The 19,306-nt window shown below is 24.6% G+C and overlaps 1 protein-coding gene across 1 annotated transcript in view; it reads left to right on the plus strand.

Annotated features, from left to right (window-relative positions):
• Nucleotides 1–209: 209 nt before the first annotated feature.
• Nucleotides 210–19,306, plus strand: part of LOC136072036 (kinesin-like protein KIF28) — a 29,137-nt gene continuing 10,040 nt past the window's right edge. The window contains exons 1-18 of the mRNA XM_065820002.1: nt 210–265; nt 4,638–4,676; nt 10,201–10,277; nt 10,556–10,572; nt 11,702–11,724; nt 12,064–12,185; nt 12,719–12,797; nt 12,912–12,975; nt 13,618–13,707; nt 14,001–14,097; nt 15,025–15,177; nt 15,337–15,601; nt 16,157–16,341; nt 16,419–16,507; nt 16,656–16,785; nt 16,885–16,942; nt 18,647–18,789; nt 19,147–19,287. Coding sequence (XP_065676074.1) covers nt 255–265; nt 4,638–4,676; nt 10,201–10,277; nt 10,556–10,572; nt 11,702–11,724; nt 12,064–12,185; nt 12,719–12,797; nt 12,912–12,975; nt 13,618–13,707; nt 14,001–14,097; nt 15,025–15,177; nt 15,337–15,601; nt 16,157–16,341; nt 16,419–16,507; nt 16,656–16,785; nt 16,885–16,942; nt 18,647–18,789; nt 19,147–19,287 — 1,783 coding nt within the window. The 5' untranslated portion in view covers nt 210–254. The remainder of the gene's footprint in view (nt 266–4,637; nt 4,677–10,200; nt 10,278–10,555; nt 10,573–11,701; nt 11,725–12,063; nt 12,186–12,718; nt 12,798–12,911; nt 12,976–13,617; nt 13,708–14,000; nt 14,098–15,024; nt 15,178–15,336; nt 15,602–16,156; nt 16,342–16,418; nt 16,508–16,655; nt 16,786–16,884; nt 16,943–18,646; nt 18,790–19,146; nt 19,288–19,306) is intronic.

Below are 19,306 nucleotides of genomic sequence, written 5' to 3' on the forward strand. Positions count from 1 at the left end.
GCTATTGCTTTCGTATCGTTATGGGATATATAGGAATGTATTCTAGTGTTAGCATATAAAAAACACTTATTGACAAATCAAAATATAATATTTTAGGAAGTTGTAAAATAAGCAAAAAAAATATTTTAGATTAGTTGCCAACACTTTAAAATCGAAAGTACATCTGGCATGGTAGCAACGGAGAAATCGCAACATTAAAGCTATAAGTTAAAAAAAGACTACTAATCTGCCGATCTGTTAGCCCATTTACTACCATGGCAGAATCGTAAGTTTATTTTATTCAAATTTAACATAATAAATGTTAGTAATTACTGTTTGCTTTTTGTATTTATTTTTGACACGAATGGCTGTGAGGCATTTACAAAGCTTCATAAAAACTGTCAAGTTCAAATAAAATATCATTGAATTATTTCAAAATGAATTATAAATATGTTAAACGAAAACGCAATCTGTTGCTGTAAAATAAATATAAAAAAATTTATATACATAAATGTTTAACTTAAATGCATAAATTTACTTAAAGACTTTAAGTAAAAAGAACTTTACTGTAAAAATTTATATAAGTTTGGTAAATAAGTAACAATGTAAAATAAAAATAAGTTATTTAAAAAAAAAATCACATTTGCAGACTTATTAAATCTTAGAATAAAAAAGTATACAGTATTTTATTAATTTTCTTTTTTGCTTATCGCATTCTCGTCTTTTATTATTTCAATTATGAATAAAAAAGATTGCTGCCTTAAGTCTAAGCCTCAGTAGATGTAACAGCACTCCCTTGTAGCAGCAGGCCATGAGATAGTGGATGTATGTGTTGAAGCTAATAAATATTATGAATATGATAAGGTAAAATTAATTAGATGCATACCTGTATGTACTACATTCAAATTTCTTTTTTTAAATAGGTAGGGTTTATAGGTGGATAGTCATGGTGGTAGTTTAATATAAAAAATGTAACATAATAGATCAAAATACCAATAACAATAATATTACCAAAAAAAAAAGGTTATAAGACTAATTAAAGTTGCTGTCAACTCTCTATATTCCACAAAATGCACTGCCTTATGAGTTTTAGTCCAACTACTCAGCAACCAAATCTACCCAGAATATATGTGATTGGATTGGTCAGGATTCATCGTTTGAGGCAACAGCAAAGTGTTATTTTCAACACTTTCATAATGATGTCTTAATGTCAACTTGATCCAGCAGATTAATGGAAATGGGTTTAAATCATTAAAAGCAGGTAATTAAAATGAATCTAATAATAAAGACTTGAATATATTTTTAACAAGTTATTTCTTAACAAATGAATTCTTAACTTATTAGATTTATAAACCTTTTTTAATAAATAAGTGATAAACTGATGTTGATGTATTTTGATAATTGAAAAATTAAATTAAACATAAAGATTTAAGAAGTCACAAATTAAATCTTACATTGCATAATGTTATATTTTTTATAATCTAATAATTCTAAAACATGAAACTTTTATTTTATAAAAATGTTACAAATAAGACATGTACCAGAAAAAATCTGCACAGATATTTTAATTGATATTTATTCAACTATTGTATTTTGATATTGAGTATTATATATTTTTTGAAAGTACATATATTAATATTCCTAAGTTTCACTTTAGTTTAGTTCATTCCTTAGTTAACTTTTTTAAGTTTGCGAAGTTGTGTATGTGAATGCACACAACTTAACCTCAGCTTTTCCATAATCTTCTACTGGACTCGCTTATTGCAAAAAAAAAAAATTATATGTAAATATCATAATTGTAATCTAAAAGAATCTACCTTTTGGTAGATCTTTACCACATCCTTGTTAGTATCACACTCAACTTGTTTCTCTGTGCAGCAGCCTTGTCAAGGTATGTATCAGAACAGATTAAACCTAGGATCTATAATGGGTTTTTCGAAAATTTTTAACTAAAATTAAGTTAACCCTGTTGAGCAAAGTTGATCTAAAGACTCAAATATTGTGTACTTTAGGTTCACTATTAGAGGTAGTAAAAAAGTTTTGAAAATTATATATAAAAGTGAAAAGTTTCTTTGAACATTATAAAAACCAATAATATCTAAAGCTCTTGTTTAGACATAATATGCTGACAAAATCATGCTAATTTAAAATAAAAGAATTTGAATAATTTAAAAATCGCCTTAACTCCACCAAGTGCCAAAAAAAGTAAAGTTTTTAGATCTTAAAACTTTCAGATTAAGATCATTAAATATTTTTCATATTTGTAAATAAAAATATTTTAACAAAAGTTTCATAAATTTTAAAAGCTTTTTTAAATGGATTAATTTTTAATTGTATAAACAAGTAAAATCTTAAAATTGTAATATGAAGACTATATTGTTAACATTTTATTTAATAGAAATAAATAATAATTATTTTTAAATAAACTTCATTTATTGTTTTAACTTTTAAAGTTTAATAATTTAAAGTTAATTCAATAAAAAAGAAAACTGCAAGAAAGAGCTATTTAGAGTTAAGTAAAGAGTTAATTGTAAATAACAAGTAACTAAAACTAAATTTTGATATTTTATAAGTACCTAAAGTATAACTATTTACTAATGTCAAATGTGGTGAAATTAGCCTATTTTAATATTTATAATTAAATATCTTTGTAATGCTTATTTTTGTGTCAGTTTTTTATATTCAGTATATCAAATGGGGTCTTAAATATGACATGGTAAAATATTGAAATGAAATAATGTCTACAAATACTGAAAAAGTTACACAATCATAAAAATGTTAGAAAAATCAATTACAGCATGTCTATGGGGTTGATCAAGTTTTAGGCATACAAAAAATCATAGGCTAATACTGCTACAATTTAGCACTAAAAGTTATATATTGGATCAGATGCATATTCTTATCTGCATACTGTATTTCACATTTCTCCAAAAATTAGATTGTTACTTCTTTTGTTTAATTCTGGTTCATTAAGAGGTTCAATCACATAAGAAGCAGGAAATGTATCTAACTGGCCTTTATCAGGGAATTAAAACATGTGAAATTTTTGCAAATTTTATGACAGAGAACTTTTGTAATCTGTCTGTTATAGTGATGCTTTTGTTCTTCCCTAGGTATGCAACAATAACTAATCGCATAACAAATGCGAATTATAATGAAGTAGTCATTAAAATTATTGTCTTCACTTGTTCAATATTGGATGCTTTAACAGCATCTTCATAATGGGATCAACCAAATCATGGTTGTTATCTGAAGAATCTGCAGAGAGTTGTTGAACTTGCTCCACTTCTAATCAGGATTGAAGTTGTCCCTTTTCCTGCACCAGTTTCCAAGTTAGTCATTGTTATTGATTTTCTTGGTGTTATTTTTTTTCCCTCCTCATTTTTTTCCCCCACTGTTTCTATTGCATCATTGAAAAAGGTTGCAGGTGGAGAAAAATTCCAACAACATTAGTTTTCTTTGAAAAGATGTGTCTGATAATTTAATTCCTGTCAAGAGAACCAATACTCTTTGCCCTGAATCCAGATTTACAGGAGACTGATATTTTGGAATGCTGCTTTTTCTCTTGATTCTTTTTTCCAAGTTTCTAAAATTCATTTCCATTCAATTTTAAGAGATCTAAACATGGTCACATCTAACGACTGCAGCAGATGTTTGGCATTTGGCAACAAACAAAATAAAAAGTATATTGTTTCCTGATGCTGACTCAGTGAGTGCAATGCCAAATTATCTCCATTTAATATTTTAACTCATGGTTGATTTTTGACTTGTTTATGAAAAATTTCACGAAACTAATGTTCAAAATAATAACCGTCGAACCAGCCAGATTTGTTTGAATCAATTATACATCTGGGTGGTCCTCCCAGATCCTATTTGGTGTAACAGTTTTGACCTTTAAACACAAATATAAGAGGTACATGCAATCTGTCAGTATTAGCACAATACATTATAGTGGTAGCTTACTTGAAATATTTATGTTATGTTAACTAGTAGCTTACTTGGAATGTCTATGTTATGTTCGACTTCTTTGAGCCCTCTTTGACAAACCACCATTTTTGCAGCTGGATTGTCTGTTTCATTTGTCTAATAGCAACTGTTAACATTTCCAGAGAGTTTTTTTTAAACAGACATTTTTAACTTAATAAAGTAATAATTAACTCTCTCCACATTAATCTCAACTCTAGCAGGCTTCACATTTTCATCTAACCCTTGTGTCAAATGATATTTATGAATGAATGACTTGAACTAGTCTGTCCCAGGACAGTTTTTATTGAAGCAAGCATCATTGACTCCAGTGCAATCTAAATAGTTCTTCACTAAAAAGCGTATGTCCAATCCATCAAGAGAAACTTTCCACTCTAACAGGGTTTTAATCCTCAGAATGTAATAAACCCTAACTGAATGTAATAAATCCTCAGTTTGATCAATTTCACAGATGAATTTCACCATACTATATATATATTAGGCTATCATATTAAATTTTTCTTGTAATAAATTTGTTTATTTGTATTGTATATAATGTAGATTACGATAAACTAGTAATACAATAAAAAGTTTAATTTTGTATGAAATAAATTTCTTTTAAATATGCTTATTATATTTTATAAAATTTTAGATTTTGGTTTTTCCAAGTTTTTATTTTTAAAATTATTATTTAGTGTTCGTGTAGCTGTCAGAGTACGACCATTTAATTCTCGGTAAGTACCTTTAAGTTTAATTTTGTTTTTGAAACTATGTTTTTTAAAATTTTAATTCTTGTAAAACTTATAAATTTAAAAACAAAACAAATATATAAATAATAATCATTTTTTTATAATATAAAATGTATGTATAATTTTTTAATATTATCTTGCTTATTTTGATATTCAGGTTGACATACTTTTAAATAATTTTTTTTGAAAATGTTTAAGTATTTTTTAGGGGTGATATTTAAGTTACTTCTAAAAAATAATTATAAGGATTTTTCAAAAGTTGATGTTTTTTTATATAGTCTCTTACATAGAATATTTTTTAGAGAGTGTGAACACAAACACACGCATATTTTAAAGGGTGTGAACAGATACACACACATAGTAGCCCATCAACAAATCCTCTTTGTCTATAGCAAAGTATAATTTGTCAACTTTTTCCATAACAAGTATAATTAAATTTATGTTTTCCAGTAAAAACTACTTCTAAAGTTATTATAAAGTTTTCACCTGGTAATTTTTTGAACTCAATTTTAATGATTATAACATGTCTTAGTCTAAAAGTGGAGAAATTCCATTTTAGAGAAGGTGATTGAATTCTTCTATTAAATATAATTTTATAAGGTGGTATTTAGTTGTAACTAACATATTATCATGGTTGGTTAAAAGCTCTAAGAATCACTGTGCTTGTGAATTTTGTATCTTTTTTTATTTTCCCTGAAATCTAATGAAAATATGTTGTAGTTTTTATTATTGTTAGTGTATAAGTATTAGTATTGGTAATAGTATATATAAAGTAGTTATTGGTTTATAATAAGATGGATTAAGTGTACCTTTTGCAACAATTTCTCAGACCACCATATATTTGCAATCCTGCACATGTATTGTTCATAGCTTTGCAAGAATTATTTAAATTACAGTTTACAACATGCGTATTCTTTTTTTTATTAGGAAGGTTTACCCATATGCTTAATACCCTCAGTTTTATCAGTGGTCAATTCATAATTTAGCTTTGGTTCATATCTTTTAAAAAAAAAATAAAACTATTTCAGTCCCAAAAACGCTGCAAGCAAATAATAAGTTGTTTTAAAGTCTGGTATAGCTTAAAAAATTAAATTTTCAAGTGAAAGTATAACTTTTATGTATACACTTAAATATCTTCAAATGTAATAAAGAAATTTACTAATTTTGTTAAATCCAATTTAGGTAACTAGGCTTTTTCTGCATATTACAGAAAGCAAGCATTAGAAATATCTAAGTCTTTGAATAGTTTATACTTTGTTACAGAAGATGTAGTTGATGTAGAGGGTAAAGAGAAGGAAAAAAAAAATTGTTAGACTCACAAAAAATTGTAGATTTTTCGATGACAGCTAGAGAGATTAGCAAAAATAAAGTACCTTTATTAGAATAATGATATCCAAACAAAATTTTCTGAACTAAAAATTCTAAAATTCTGTATTCATGTTTTATAATTGCAGGGCTCGAATTAATGCAAAAAAATCTAATTGCTAAAATGTATATTTGTTTTTGAATCTTTTCCCTGCCTGACGCTTTACTATAAGCAGGTTGCATTAGTACAAATTTGTACTAATATATAATCTTTTGTGCTCTAGTTTGTAATTGCAATTTTTTAAATATAATATCTCTCATATTTATATTACATCTCATAATACTTTTGTTTGGCTGGGTTTAAAATAACTTCAGTTACTGTTGTAATTTACAGCTTAAGTTAAAATTTAAATGATAAGTTGCAATCATAATGTAATTTTCATATAATGTATTTAATACTATTATGATATTACTTTTAGTAATTGTTTTTACTTAACATAATACTTAAAAAAGTAAAAATGCAAATACTACAATATTTAAACCATTTTTAACTGTTATAAAAATTATATAATACCTTAATCATCCTGGTGATAAAACACACTTTATATATAAAGCCTATTAAATTGTTATTGTAAAAAGCTATATAAAACAACAATAAAACAAACTGTAAAATTGTCCAGTCAATATAAAAATCTTGTATTAATATAAAAAAAACTTCATTACCTTGTTTTATTGCTTTTTTTGTACAGTTTATAACATTAAAACATAAAATGTATTTTAAATAAATCAAAATGTAATTAAATAGAATTATTCTAATTAATTTATATATTTAATTATAATTAAATAGAATTAATCTAATTAATTCTAATAGAAATATTCTAATTAATGAATTAAAATTGAAAATATTATCATGATAAAACTTTAACCTTAATATTTGCACAAAAGCATGCACAATCTATAGACCAAACAAGTAAGATCAAATAAAAAAACAAGTGAACTCAAAAATATACAAAACTTATTAGGTAACACATTTTTTTTAATTTATTGCTCCTTGATCTTGCAAACTCTTAAAAACTTAAGTATAATTCATTTTTTTATTTAAAGGGTTTTTAAGTTGATGTTTTCATTCAATTTTTTCATTCAAATTGTTTTGTAATAAAATAAAATGAAAGCAAAGAATTTGATTTAATAACTTAAATTATTTTCCTTAAGTCTAAGTATATGGGCGATTCCACGCTCAAGTGAGTTATTTTGATAAAATGAATAAATAAGTTCAAACAAAAATCAAGTAATCATTGGGTTGCCATATGTTAAAAATTTAAAATTTTGATTAATAATGTTATTTGTGTTATTTTTTTGTTTTAAATTTTAAATTAAAGTCATGCGTCATATTTTCTATATAAATGGTAGCTAAAGTACATTTTGATAAAAGCTTAGGATTGTCCCCATAAGTAACAACTAATTTGATTTAAGATATATAAATAAATAGCTAAAACAATCTTTTGAATAGTTTTACACAGAATAATAATTACTTAGTTTAATTTAAGAAGCCAGTTTATGTAGGTTAAATATTTGGCTTGAAATATTCAACTGAAAATAACAGGTTTAATGCAATGTTTTATTGTGTCCCGTTAGTAACACAGCATATAATCAACTATAATACCTAAACTTATAATAATTGAACAAAATTTTAATATACAGAAAAACAAATAAATGATTTTGGGATGATTCATAAATATATAAATATCTAATCTGTTAAATTAAAAAATATATATCTAAAAATGTGACATTAGAAAAATCAAAATGTCTCATTAGTAACAGTGGAATTGCACATATACTATAAGTTACATATACATATATAAAAGTTTTTTTTTGAAAAAAAAATATTTTTAACAGAATTAGAATAAATTTTTTTTCAAATTTAAATTTTTTATAATTTAATTTTTATTTCACTTGTTTAATGTTTGCAATAGAATGTTTCTACTGTTAAAACTATTTTCAAGAAACAAAACAAAAAAAACAAAAAAAATATTTAACTACTAAAAATGTTTACGATTTAAATAAAACTTTTTTCTTCACTTGCATTATCTTCTAAATCTGTTACTGTAGCTAGATCTATGTTTGATTTTCAGGAATGATTGTCGTTATGCCAATGGGTATTTCTGATTTAGTTAAATTTATAATTATTGAAGCAAGCATTAATAATTCCCAAAATTCTTTTAAATTTTTCAAATTTCAAATTCAAGATTATTTAAATAAGAGAATTTTAGATGACTAAAAGTTTCTTATTTAAATAGATTTCTTTTTAAAATGAATTCCTAAAAAATACTTGCATGTTTAAAGAAAAATGTTTAATTTTGATATCGCGATATATATAATATGAAAATTTTAAAAAATTTCTTGTTAAAATAAATTCTAGTTAGAAGTTTATTATGTGTTATCAACATTTAAAATAAAAATAAAATAGTATAGAAAGTATGCTGTACACACTTGAGTCGCGTTGAGTCTTAATTATGTCAAATTAAGGCTATGACAGCTGATAACAAAACTTGTTAGAAATTAAAATTTTTATTGATACTGTTTTTGAAAAGTTTTATTTTTTCTTTATCTATTATCCCTTGAGGAAGATAATTTGAGTTCTTTGTAATTCTGTTTGTGAAGAAATGTTGTCAAATTTTCAAATCGGTAAATTGTCTGTTTATTCTACAATGACTAACTTTTGAAAATAGATGTCTTTAGGCATATCAAGTATATTTTATAATTGAGTAACCTAACTGTAGTAACTTAACTGGTTGTTTTGATTTAGTTTATAGGTAAATTTATTGTGATGTACTTTATCCATTAAGTAAATCAAATTTAACTTTAAAATAGAAGTTAAATATTATTGGTTTTCACGCATAGATTTAAAGTAATTAAAATTTAAAAGCACTTTATATTGAATGAAAATCTCTGCGTAAGAGAGCAAATGTTCATGACCCCTAATAAAAACCTCAAACAAAAACGATCATGACCCCTAATTAAAATCTCAGACAAAAACATTCTATATTTTTCAGAAATATATTATAGAAATATATTCTATATTTATTAGTTAAAAAAAATTAAAAAAAAAAAATTGCAAAAATATTAAAAAAAAAAAAAATCAAATCAAATGTGAAAAGCTATCATGATATGCTTAATTTGAGCCCTGGATTGCCTTTTTGTATTTGATTTTCTTCAATATAAACTTCCAAACTTTTTTTTAAATTTTTTCATAAAAACAAATGAAATACATAAACACTGCACCAGAAACACAGAAAGTGGTAAGCTATACTCTTCTATTTAATACACAATGCAATTAAATACGGTAAGTTTTCTATAAAACACCAATGTATCCAGTGGAACCCCCAATGGAATCAGTATATTCTTGCAGTAATTTAAAGGTAGGAAGAAAAATATCCTTTTGTTGATTACCTACTACTCAACAGAATTCAATTAAAAAATATATTGTTTGAATATGTTTTTTTATAATTTTTCTTTGTACTGTCTTAAGTGAATAACTTTTTAAATGTATTAATGGTTTGTTATGAGTTATAAGTTATATGTACTTTAAGGTTAGAAAGTAATATACTATTATTATAACTGTTATTTATATTAGTTTAGCTTTTATATCTATAATATTTATTTCTAATATTATAATGATTTTTTTTTTGTTTTTGTTATTATTCTGTAAGTAGTACTTAAAGTTTTAAATTATTGTAATATTATTTAGAAGTTATTATTGTTGTTATTATTATTATTGTTACTGCTTATATTTGTTTAATTTTTAATTTTTTTTCTTTTTTTTTCTTTTTCTTAATGATTAGTCTCTTCTCTTTTTTGTGCTTTTTATATTTGACACCAAACCAATTTTTTTCTGCTTTTTATGTTTGACACCAAACCAATTTCTGTAACTTTACGATAAATTTTGTAAATTTATCAACAAGGTTAAATAAAAATTTTAAAAAGATATACAATCTACAAAAGTTAACATGTGGATAACAACTCGTTATCATCTAATTAGATGATTAACAAGAGTAACATGACAGTGAAGTTAAAGTATGTCCTACTATAAAATGACATCATTAGCATTAACATTTTTTAGTCAGTTTTCTCCAGAAATTTTCTAAAATTTTGATTGTTAGCCCTGTGGCTCTATTGTTCTATAAATTTATGCTTATAATTTTAGAGAGAAAGAACGAAATTCACAATGCTGTTTAAAAATGATAGACAAGATGACTCAAATTATTGATCCTGAAAATCCCGGTATGTTTTTAAAATTTTCCTTCATTAGTTTGTTTTCGCAATAATGTATATATATATATATATATATATATATATATATATATATATATATATATATATATATATATATATATATATATATATATATATATATATAAGTTTAATTTAGAAAAATTTAACAAATTTATTTATATGTAGAAAAAGTATACAATATTAATAAAAAGTTTTAATTCTATATGTATATATAAATACATTATGATTTTTATCATTTTTTTTTTAAATATTAATTAATTTTTTAGATCAACCACCTAAAGAGGTATACTATGTCGCTTTTTTTTTATTTATTTTGATTATTTTTATTTATTAGGTCATGCTTTTTGTATGTGCATATGTGTAGTGGATTATATAAGTTGTGATATAGTCATAAAAGAAAAAAGATTATACTAATTTATAAGAATATATTTTTTATATAAGAAAAATATTTGGAATTAGTGTGAAGTTATGCAGGAGGTTGGAAAAATACAAAAAACCTCTGAGATGTGTTGATGTGGCCATGAGATGTTTTGATGTGTGAAAAAAAGATCTAGTATAAAGTGTTAAAGTAGAATGTGGCTTGGTGAAAAGTTTCTTCTTAATAGTTAAAAAAATATGTTTTGCATAAGAACTTTTAGACAAAATAAAACAAGTTTCTTGTCTAAAAAACAAAAGGTCAAATTTGAAAGTACAAAAATATTTCAAGCCAGAATAAAAATAGTCTGAGGGTGCTTGAGGTGCTGAGAGTGCTTTCCTTGATTCAGAAGGTTACTATCTAATTATCTTTTTTCCCTAAAATTTTGTCAAAAATTTATGTAAGCCAATAGTTTTTCTTTTTTTTTTGTTTTCGAAGACTTTAACATTACTGTCATATAAAAATTTTATTTAACTTATTTATTACAAATTTTTAAAGAAAATTTTTTTATTTTTTTTAAGTAAAAGAAGCTTTTGTTTCACAAGTATATATTTTTTTAAGCTATAAAGAAAACATTTTTGTAACGTAAAAATAAGAGTAACATTTAACACAAACATTTGTTTTCTTATAAAGTGCTGCATTTTTCAAAAAATAATATTTTTTAGTTTTATTAAAAAAATTTTTGCTTAAAATTTCACTTAATATTTTTTTGCTAAATATTTTTCTTTAAAATCTTTTTTCGTTTTTTTCAAATTTTTTTGCCTATACTTTCACTATTATATATTTTTTGTGTGACAAACAGTACAATAATTATTTTTTGTTTATAATATATATATATATATATTATAAACAAAAAATATTATTGTAAAAATTGAAAAGTTTTAAAATAAATTTTATTTTGTACATCATTCAATTTTTACATTTAGTTTACTGTTGTTTTATTTTTTTTATTATTTTTTTTTTTTTTAGTAACAAGGTTTTTTACTTTTACTTTTAGTTTTCTTTTGATTTCTCTTATTGGTGAGTTTTTTAAAATTTTCTCATTGGTGAGTTTTTTAAAATTTTCTCATTGGTGAGTTTTTTAAAATTTTCTCATTGGTGAGTTTTTTAAAATTTTCTCATTGGTGAGTTTTTTAAAATTCTCTCATTGGTGAGTTTTTTAAAATTTTCTCATTGGTGAGTTTTTTAAAATTTTCTCATTGGTGAGTTTTTTAAAATCTTCTCATTGGTGAGTTTTTTAAAATTATCTTATTGGTGAGTTTTTTGTTCACTTTATTGGTTAGGATCTTTTTATTTTCCAAACTTTACACATGCAATGCTTGTTTAGGTTTTTTTTTTTTTAATTATTATAACCCATAGGTCACATGATCAGTTTGAAGCTGATGAAAATGGAATTTTTGTTGGTACTAGTCCCCAATATGCTGATCAGCGAATGGTTTTCAATGATCTAGGTCAAGGTGTTTTAAACAATGCAGTTCAAGGTTGTTATTTTTTTTATTTTGTTATTTATCATAGTTGTGTCATGATCACAACTAATATATTAAGAAATAAAAATAAAATTAACAGTAAAATAAAAAAAATAAAAAAACTTTATTACTTGGATATTTATGTACAGTGAAATATTCAGCAGTTATTTTGGAACACCAGTTTGGAGAACTAAATATTTTTGGGTCAGGAATTTCTCTCCTAGAGCTTAAACAAAAAAAAGCATTTTGTTTTGTATATGAATAATTGAATAATTGATTGCCATGAGTTGTCTGGGTTTTATTGGTTGCTTGTTTGGGTAGTTAAGGTGCTTCTTTTAAATAAAGTATAGATTTTTTATCAACATATTTTTAAATGAATCAAAATGGAAAGCATTTTTAATTTTAAACAACTGTAAGCTGAAGTTTAGGGGGATTAGTTAATGTTTAGGCAGATTAGTTGATGTATAGGTGGTTATTTTATTAGGTTGATGATTACTCTGAGTAGGACACTAGTGCGAAGTATTTCAAGTTATAGAACTTTTTTTTAGGTTTTAATTGTTCACTCTTTGCTTATGGCCAGACTGGAGCTGGGAAAAGTTATTCCATGGTTGGTTATGGTCCAAATAAGTGAGCCATATACTTTATCTAAAAACTTACATGTACACATATATTGTACTCAATGTAGATCTGTTGTTCTGAAATAAAAAATTAATTTTTAAAATTTATTTATGTATTTTTTAGAGGTATTGTTCCCATCACCTGTGACGAGTTGTTTAAACTTATAGAAAGATCTACTTCTGGTATAGTAAGTTGAACATAAATATCTTATTCTACTATATGCATTTTTCTTTTCATTATAAAAGAAATTTTGTTCCAAAACAATTATATGTATGAACAATGATAAAACGTTTGATCCAACAGAAGTTTTAACAAAAAATGGCTATTTATTAAAAATATTTTTTGTAAAAGGAGAAGAATAATGAAATGTTTTTTTATTAACTTTTTCTAAGACAAACAAAATTTAGTTTTTATTTTCTCAGACATTCTTGCAAATGAGAATGTAACATGTTAAAAATGAATTTTTTAACATGTTTTTTTTGAGATTTTAAAATTTTATGCTGAATGAGGTCTAAATTAGCACAATCATTTGATTCTTTATTAACAATCATTGATTAATTATTATTTGGTGTGCTATATCCTAAAAACTGTTTTACAGTTATACATATGTTATTAAATGTTACATCCATTACAACATCCAATAGGTGTTACTTAAGTAGTTATTACCTACTGAATTAAAATTGCACATTTGTAATTTACTTAATTAATATTAAATTTACATAGTTGTTATCCTGTTTGATTAAATACAAGTTTTGTAAAAACATAACATCTATAAAAAAATTTAAGTTTTTTTTATTAAATGTAATTTTAAGATATATTTTTATTTTAGGTATATCAAGTTACATTTAGTATGTTGGAAATCTATAACGAGCAAGTTCGTGATCTTCTCACACAAGATAATCCAAAAGGTGGACTTCCTGTAAGTTTTTATTAAAAACTTGACTTAAAAAATAAAATATACAGTCATGATCATGGACCTATATTTTACTTTTTAACTAAGTTCAAACATCAAGTTCTTACCAAAGTATCAACATTCATAAGATAACATTTTAAAAATTTAATTAAGTATTTGATTAAGTGTCAATATGTATGAAGTCAGTATTTTAACATACATAATTATAAAATGTTTTTGTCCTGATATAATTTTATTTAATAATTGGAGCACCTGTATTTCTACGATTGTGATTTTGTATTGTATAAATTTTATTTTAGGTTCGACAAAATCCAAAACTTGGTTCATTTTATGTTCAAGGCTTGAAGTTCGTTGCAGTAGGAAGTTACAAGGAGATAGAAGCAAGAACTGAGGAAGGTATAAAAATTTATACTTTTTAAGTCATGTAATAGTGTGCAATAAAATGTGATGTCTATGTCCAAAATCCTGTTTCAAACTTAATATGTAATAAATAGTTTATTTTTAATCTTCTACTATTTAAAAGGTTATTAATATGTTACCTGCATTTAAAAAAGAACATTAACATTGTGTTTCTTGTTGCCTGTTCTTTAAATAACTTTGTAAATGTTAAGTTTCTTGTTGCTCTTTAAAAAGCTTTGGTAACGTTGGGTTTTTCATGTTGCATGCTAAAGCCCTTTTTTTGATTGCCTTCTGTTGCTTTTTACACATTTCAAGAAAAAATGGCTGTAGCATGTTCTATAAAATTTTTTATAAATGTTGTGTTTTTCATGTTGCCTGCTCTTTAAAAAGCTTTATTAAAATTGTAATTTTCATGTTGCATGCTCTTTAAAGAGATATAAAAGTTAAATGTTTTCTAGATTCATTTTACTAGACTATGATAATCAAAATCATAATGATTGTTATTAGTGTCAATAATAGGGTTTCATTTAAATAAAACACAGTTAAAGTTTAGTTTGTCACACTCTTGGCATATTTTGCGTACCATCACTAGATTATTAACTTAAGATTGTGCCATTATGGCAAGGCTGCTTTGGAAATGAAAAAAGGAAAAATACTACAAAAAAATCTTTGTCGCAGCCTTTTTGCTTTTTTTTTTCTAATCAAAATATTTTTTCGTAGATGATTTAGGTTACCTCGCCATTACTAAAGCATCACTGCATTCATACCTTTTTTCTTCCTCATACTATTACACTAATATGTCACAAGTATATTTATTTATATTTTTCATTATGCCACTTTGCTCATATTACTTATGCAAATACACTGATTTTTTTTAAAAAAATTTTTGATTAATTTTTTTAAAGATTTAAGATTTTTACATAGGTACTGCAAATAGAACAGTTGCTTCAACTCAAATGAATGCTACTAGTTCACGTGCACATACAGTAGTAACTATACAATTTGATCAAATTGAGAAAAACCCTGCAGGAGAAGAAACTAAAAAGCAAAGTGTTATTAACTTGGTAGATTTGGCTGGTATAGTTTTATTACTATATTATTTATTATTTAATAAGTTATTAAAATTTTTGGTACAACAAAGATTAAAATTAGTTTTATACCTTTTTTTTCTAAATTTTGTTCATTTAATCAAAATTTAATAAAAGTAAACTTTTATAATGTTATATGTTTTAACAGGTTCTGAGCGAGCTGACTCTACAGGTGCTACAGGAGATCGTTTAAAAGAAGGAGCAAACATAAATAAATCATTATCTTCGCTTGGTAATGTCATTTCCGCACTTGCTGATCTTTCTATGGGTAAAAAAAAAGTTTTAGTTCCTTATCGTGATTCTGTTTTAACAAAGTTGTTACAGAATGCACTTGGTGGAAACAGTAAAACAATCATGATAGCTGCTTTGTCTCCTGCAGACATTAATTATGATGAAACATTAGGTACACTAAGGTATGTTTTTTTATAAATAAATTTTTTTTCATACTTATCTAAAAGGTTTGTGAACATTGTAATCACATATATCACACAAGCAACTTGATCACAGAAAATGAAAAGTTATGTTATATTTGATAAATATTACTTCAAAAGGTCATGTTATATCAGAAAAATGTTAGATCTTTAAACTTTATCTTCATATAACAAACCAATAGTTTTTATTTTACTTGACAATTTTAATTTATTTTACAAATGCAAAGAAAATAATCATTTATAATTCTGTTTTATGCTGGATATGTGTTATTTTCTATAAATTTATAAATTTGTCAATCTAGAAACTATTATTCTTTCATTTATCAAAGTTCAAAAATTTATAAGTTTTAAGAAAGAGTTAAACCCTTGAGTTTAAGCTTGTACAAGATTTTAACCAATATATTCAAATATAAGTGCGTAGAAATTATATATGTATATTGTATTTATAATACTGTAATTAAATGTGTTTAGATTTACATATAAAAATGTTTTGAATATTTGTACATTTTAGAAGGTTATATATTTTGAATATGATAGATATGCAGACAGAGCAAAGAAGATTAAAAACAAAGCTGTTGTTAATGAAAATCCTATGGATAAACTTATTAGAGAGTTAAAAGAGGAAAATGAAAAGTTAAAAAAAGCTATGCAAAGTGGAGACTTTTCTTCACTAATGGCTGGTGTTGGTGGTGGTGAATCAGGAGGTGGAATGACTGAAGAAGGCAAATTTTATAAATTTTTGATAAATTTATTTTTTATTTTTATTTTAGGTTTTTAATAAATTTTTATTTCATTTTAGAAAAAGCTCAATTGCGAAAAGAAATGGAAGATGAAATAAGAGCTCAACTTGAAGCAAATTCTTCTGCAATGATGAACTGGGATGATAAAGTATGATACACTAAGTAATAAAATGCTCAAAAACATTTAGATCAAAAAAATGTGAAAGTTGTAAAAGTTTGAAATTTTTTGTGCAGAAACACATTATAATTCAAAATATTATTAGTTTGTGGGTTTAAATAAACTTTTAACTTTTTAGTTAAAGGTTGCTAGAAGTGAAATAGTTGAAGTAGATGCAAAAGCAGAGCAAGCTAAAAGAGTACCTCATCTTGTAAACTTGAATGAGGATCCTATGCTTTCATGTGTTATTTTACATTTTTTGAAAGAAGGTGATATTATATTATAATTAATAAGAAGGTGATATTATATTATAATTTTTTTTTTGAATTTGTTATTATGTCTTTAAAAATGCTACTGTATAATTTTAGGTCAAGTTCGCATTGGAAGAAAAGAATCAAGTCCAGATATTGCAATGTCAGGTTTAAGGTCAATTAAATTTTTTGATTTCAATTCTGTAAATTAAATCTTTTTTCGGGAATTCGTGATTTTATTGTTTCTTCGTTGTTATGACACACGAGGAAGTGTATATATTTACACTTTCTTTAAGCTTACAGGGGATGGTGCGATATAAAAATTGAGGTTTTATTTTCAAATAATTTTATTTCAATTTATTCAGTAAAACCAACAAATTGATTGTAAGCATATTTTCATTGTTTTAAAGCTCTTATTTAGTTTTAACATAACACAGAAGGTTTAATAATTTTTTTTTCTGTAAATTGTTAAACAAAGAAGGTTTAACAATTTATAGAAAATAAAATTGCTTTGCTGACCTTTTAATAAATTTTATTTGAATAAAGTTTTGCACTTTGCTCTACAATGAAGCCATCAAAATCCAGACTTTTGGCTTTGCCAACACAAAAACTGATCTATTTTTGTTTTAATGAGGCATAAATCAACCAACATGTAAGCACCAAACTGGACCTCTAAAAGTGTCATGCAAAAGTATATATCAAATGTATAAAAAAAATTATTATGAAAAATTATTTAAAATAATTGAGTTGTATTAATTATTAGTTTTATTAAAGTCAAAAATAATTAAAAAAAAACAACAGTGTAGAAATGAATAAAGTAAAAAAAAAACTTTTTTATCAACTAGTTTTTTAACAGCTAATTTTTTTTTTGTAACAGTTTTGTACCCACCATGTCCCTGGTAGTACCGCGCTCAATTTGTTTCTCCGCACAGCAGCCTTGTTCGTCAAGGTTTGTGTTTTGGAGTTATAGAGTTGAGAGAGGGTTATAACCACAATTAAGTAGCCTCCTCGTCTGTAGTGGCCTTCTCGGCCTTGGGGAGGTGAATTAACAAAAAAAAAAAAAAAAAAATGGGACAACTTCATTTAATGGGGTTCCTCGATAATATTTGGTTATCTGTATGAGATAACCATGTTTATTTCATTGATTATCTCATACAGCTATCGTATGGCATTCTTTTATGGTGTATGGCACACAACATTCTTGTGCCTTAAATCTAATGTAAAATCTTTCAGCTTTTTAGGGCTGCATGGTAAAAAACGCTACTCATATTATATAAACTGGAGTCCAACTTTACTGTTCATTTTAAGATATTTCAACAACAACAATTAAGAATTAGAATTTTAACTAAACTCTATAAACTTTATAAACTATCTAAACTTTTTTTTTTTTTTTGTAAACTTTTTATACCTCTTTTTTTCTGGTTTTCTAAAGGAACATATATCTTTTTCAAATTATATAATTTTTAGATATCCTGTTCTTTAATTTTAGCAATTTTTTAATTTCAGACTTCCAGGTTGAATAATATTTCAGTGCTAGCAATATTTTATATACAAATTTTGTTTTTATGTTATTTAACTCTTCGTGATTTAACTCTTCATTACAAACTAAAAATTGTTTTGAGATTAAAATTAAATATTTAAACAAGAATAAATTTTAATCTCAAATATTAAAAATTAGGATTGCAAATTTTTCACTTTTTTTCCTTTTCGTTTTGTATATTGTATTAAAAGAGAAAAATATTGTCTTCACAGGTGCAATACAATATGCTAGGTGCATTTCATATAAAGAAGTAGACATATAAAGAAAAAAGAAAAAAGTTATTAAAAGGAATGAAAAAATTTATTTAGATGTTATAATTTAAATCAAATTTATGTTTAGTATATCAAGCGAACATGCAATCATAACTAATAAAAATGGAGAAGTCAGTGTTAAACCTGCCAATTCAGGTGCAAAAACAAAAGTAAACGGAATAGTAATCACTGGAGAGCAAATTCTGAAACATCATGATCGACTTTTGTTTGGTATTTTTTACACCTATTTTTCTGTGTTATGTATTTTAGATAAAGCATAGTATACATTTAACAGTAAAGTATTGTGTAAATGGATTTTAGTTTGTTTTATTAATAAAAACTACATTCAAATTTTTTTATTATCTTAAATTACTATGTTTTCTTAACTTATCATATAATTTTAGATTTTTTTGATTATCAGTAACTTTTTAATCACTTTCAGTAAAGTTATTTAAATGTATGTATGTATATATGTATGTATGTATTTGTGTATGTATGTATGTATGTATGTATGTATGTATGTATGTATGTATGTATGTATGTATGTATGTATATTTATATTTTTATTATAAAAACACTTTTATTCAGGTTCAAATCATATGTACTTTTTTGTTAATCCTTTGAAGAAAGATGAAGGCTCTCCTGAAACTGTAGACTGGGAGTTTGCAAATAAAGAAATTGCTCAAGCAAAAGGTTTTTCAACAGCAGGTGGAGCTGGATTAAGCAAAGGTAAGCAAAATTTCTAAAT

This window comes from Hydra vulgaris, chromosome 15 (assembly GCF_038396675.1).
Source record: "Hydra vulgaris chromosome 15, alternate assembly HydraT2T_AEP".
Lineage (NCBI taxonomy): Eukaryota > Metazoa > Cnidaria > Hydrozoa > Anthoathecata > Hydridae > Hydra > Hydra vulgaris.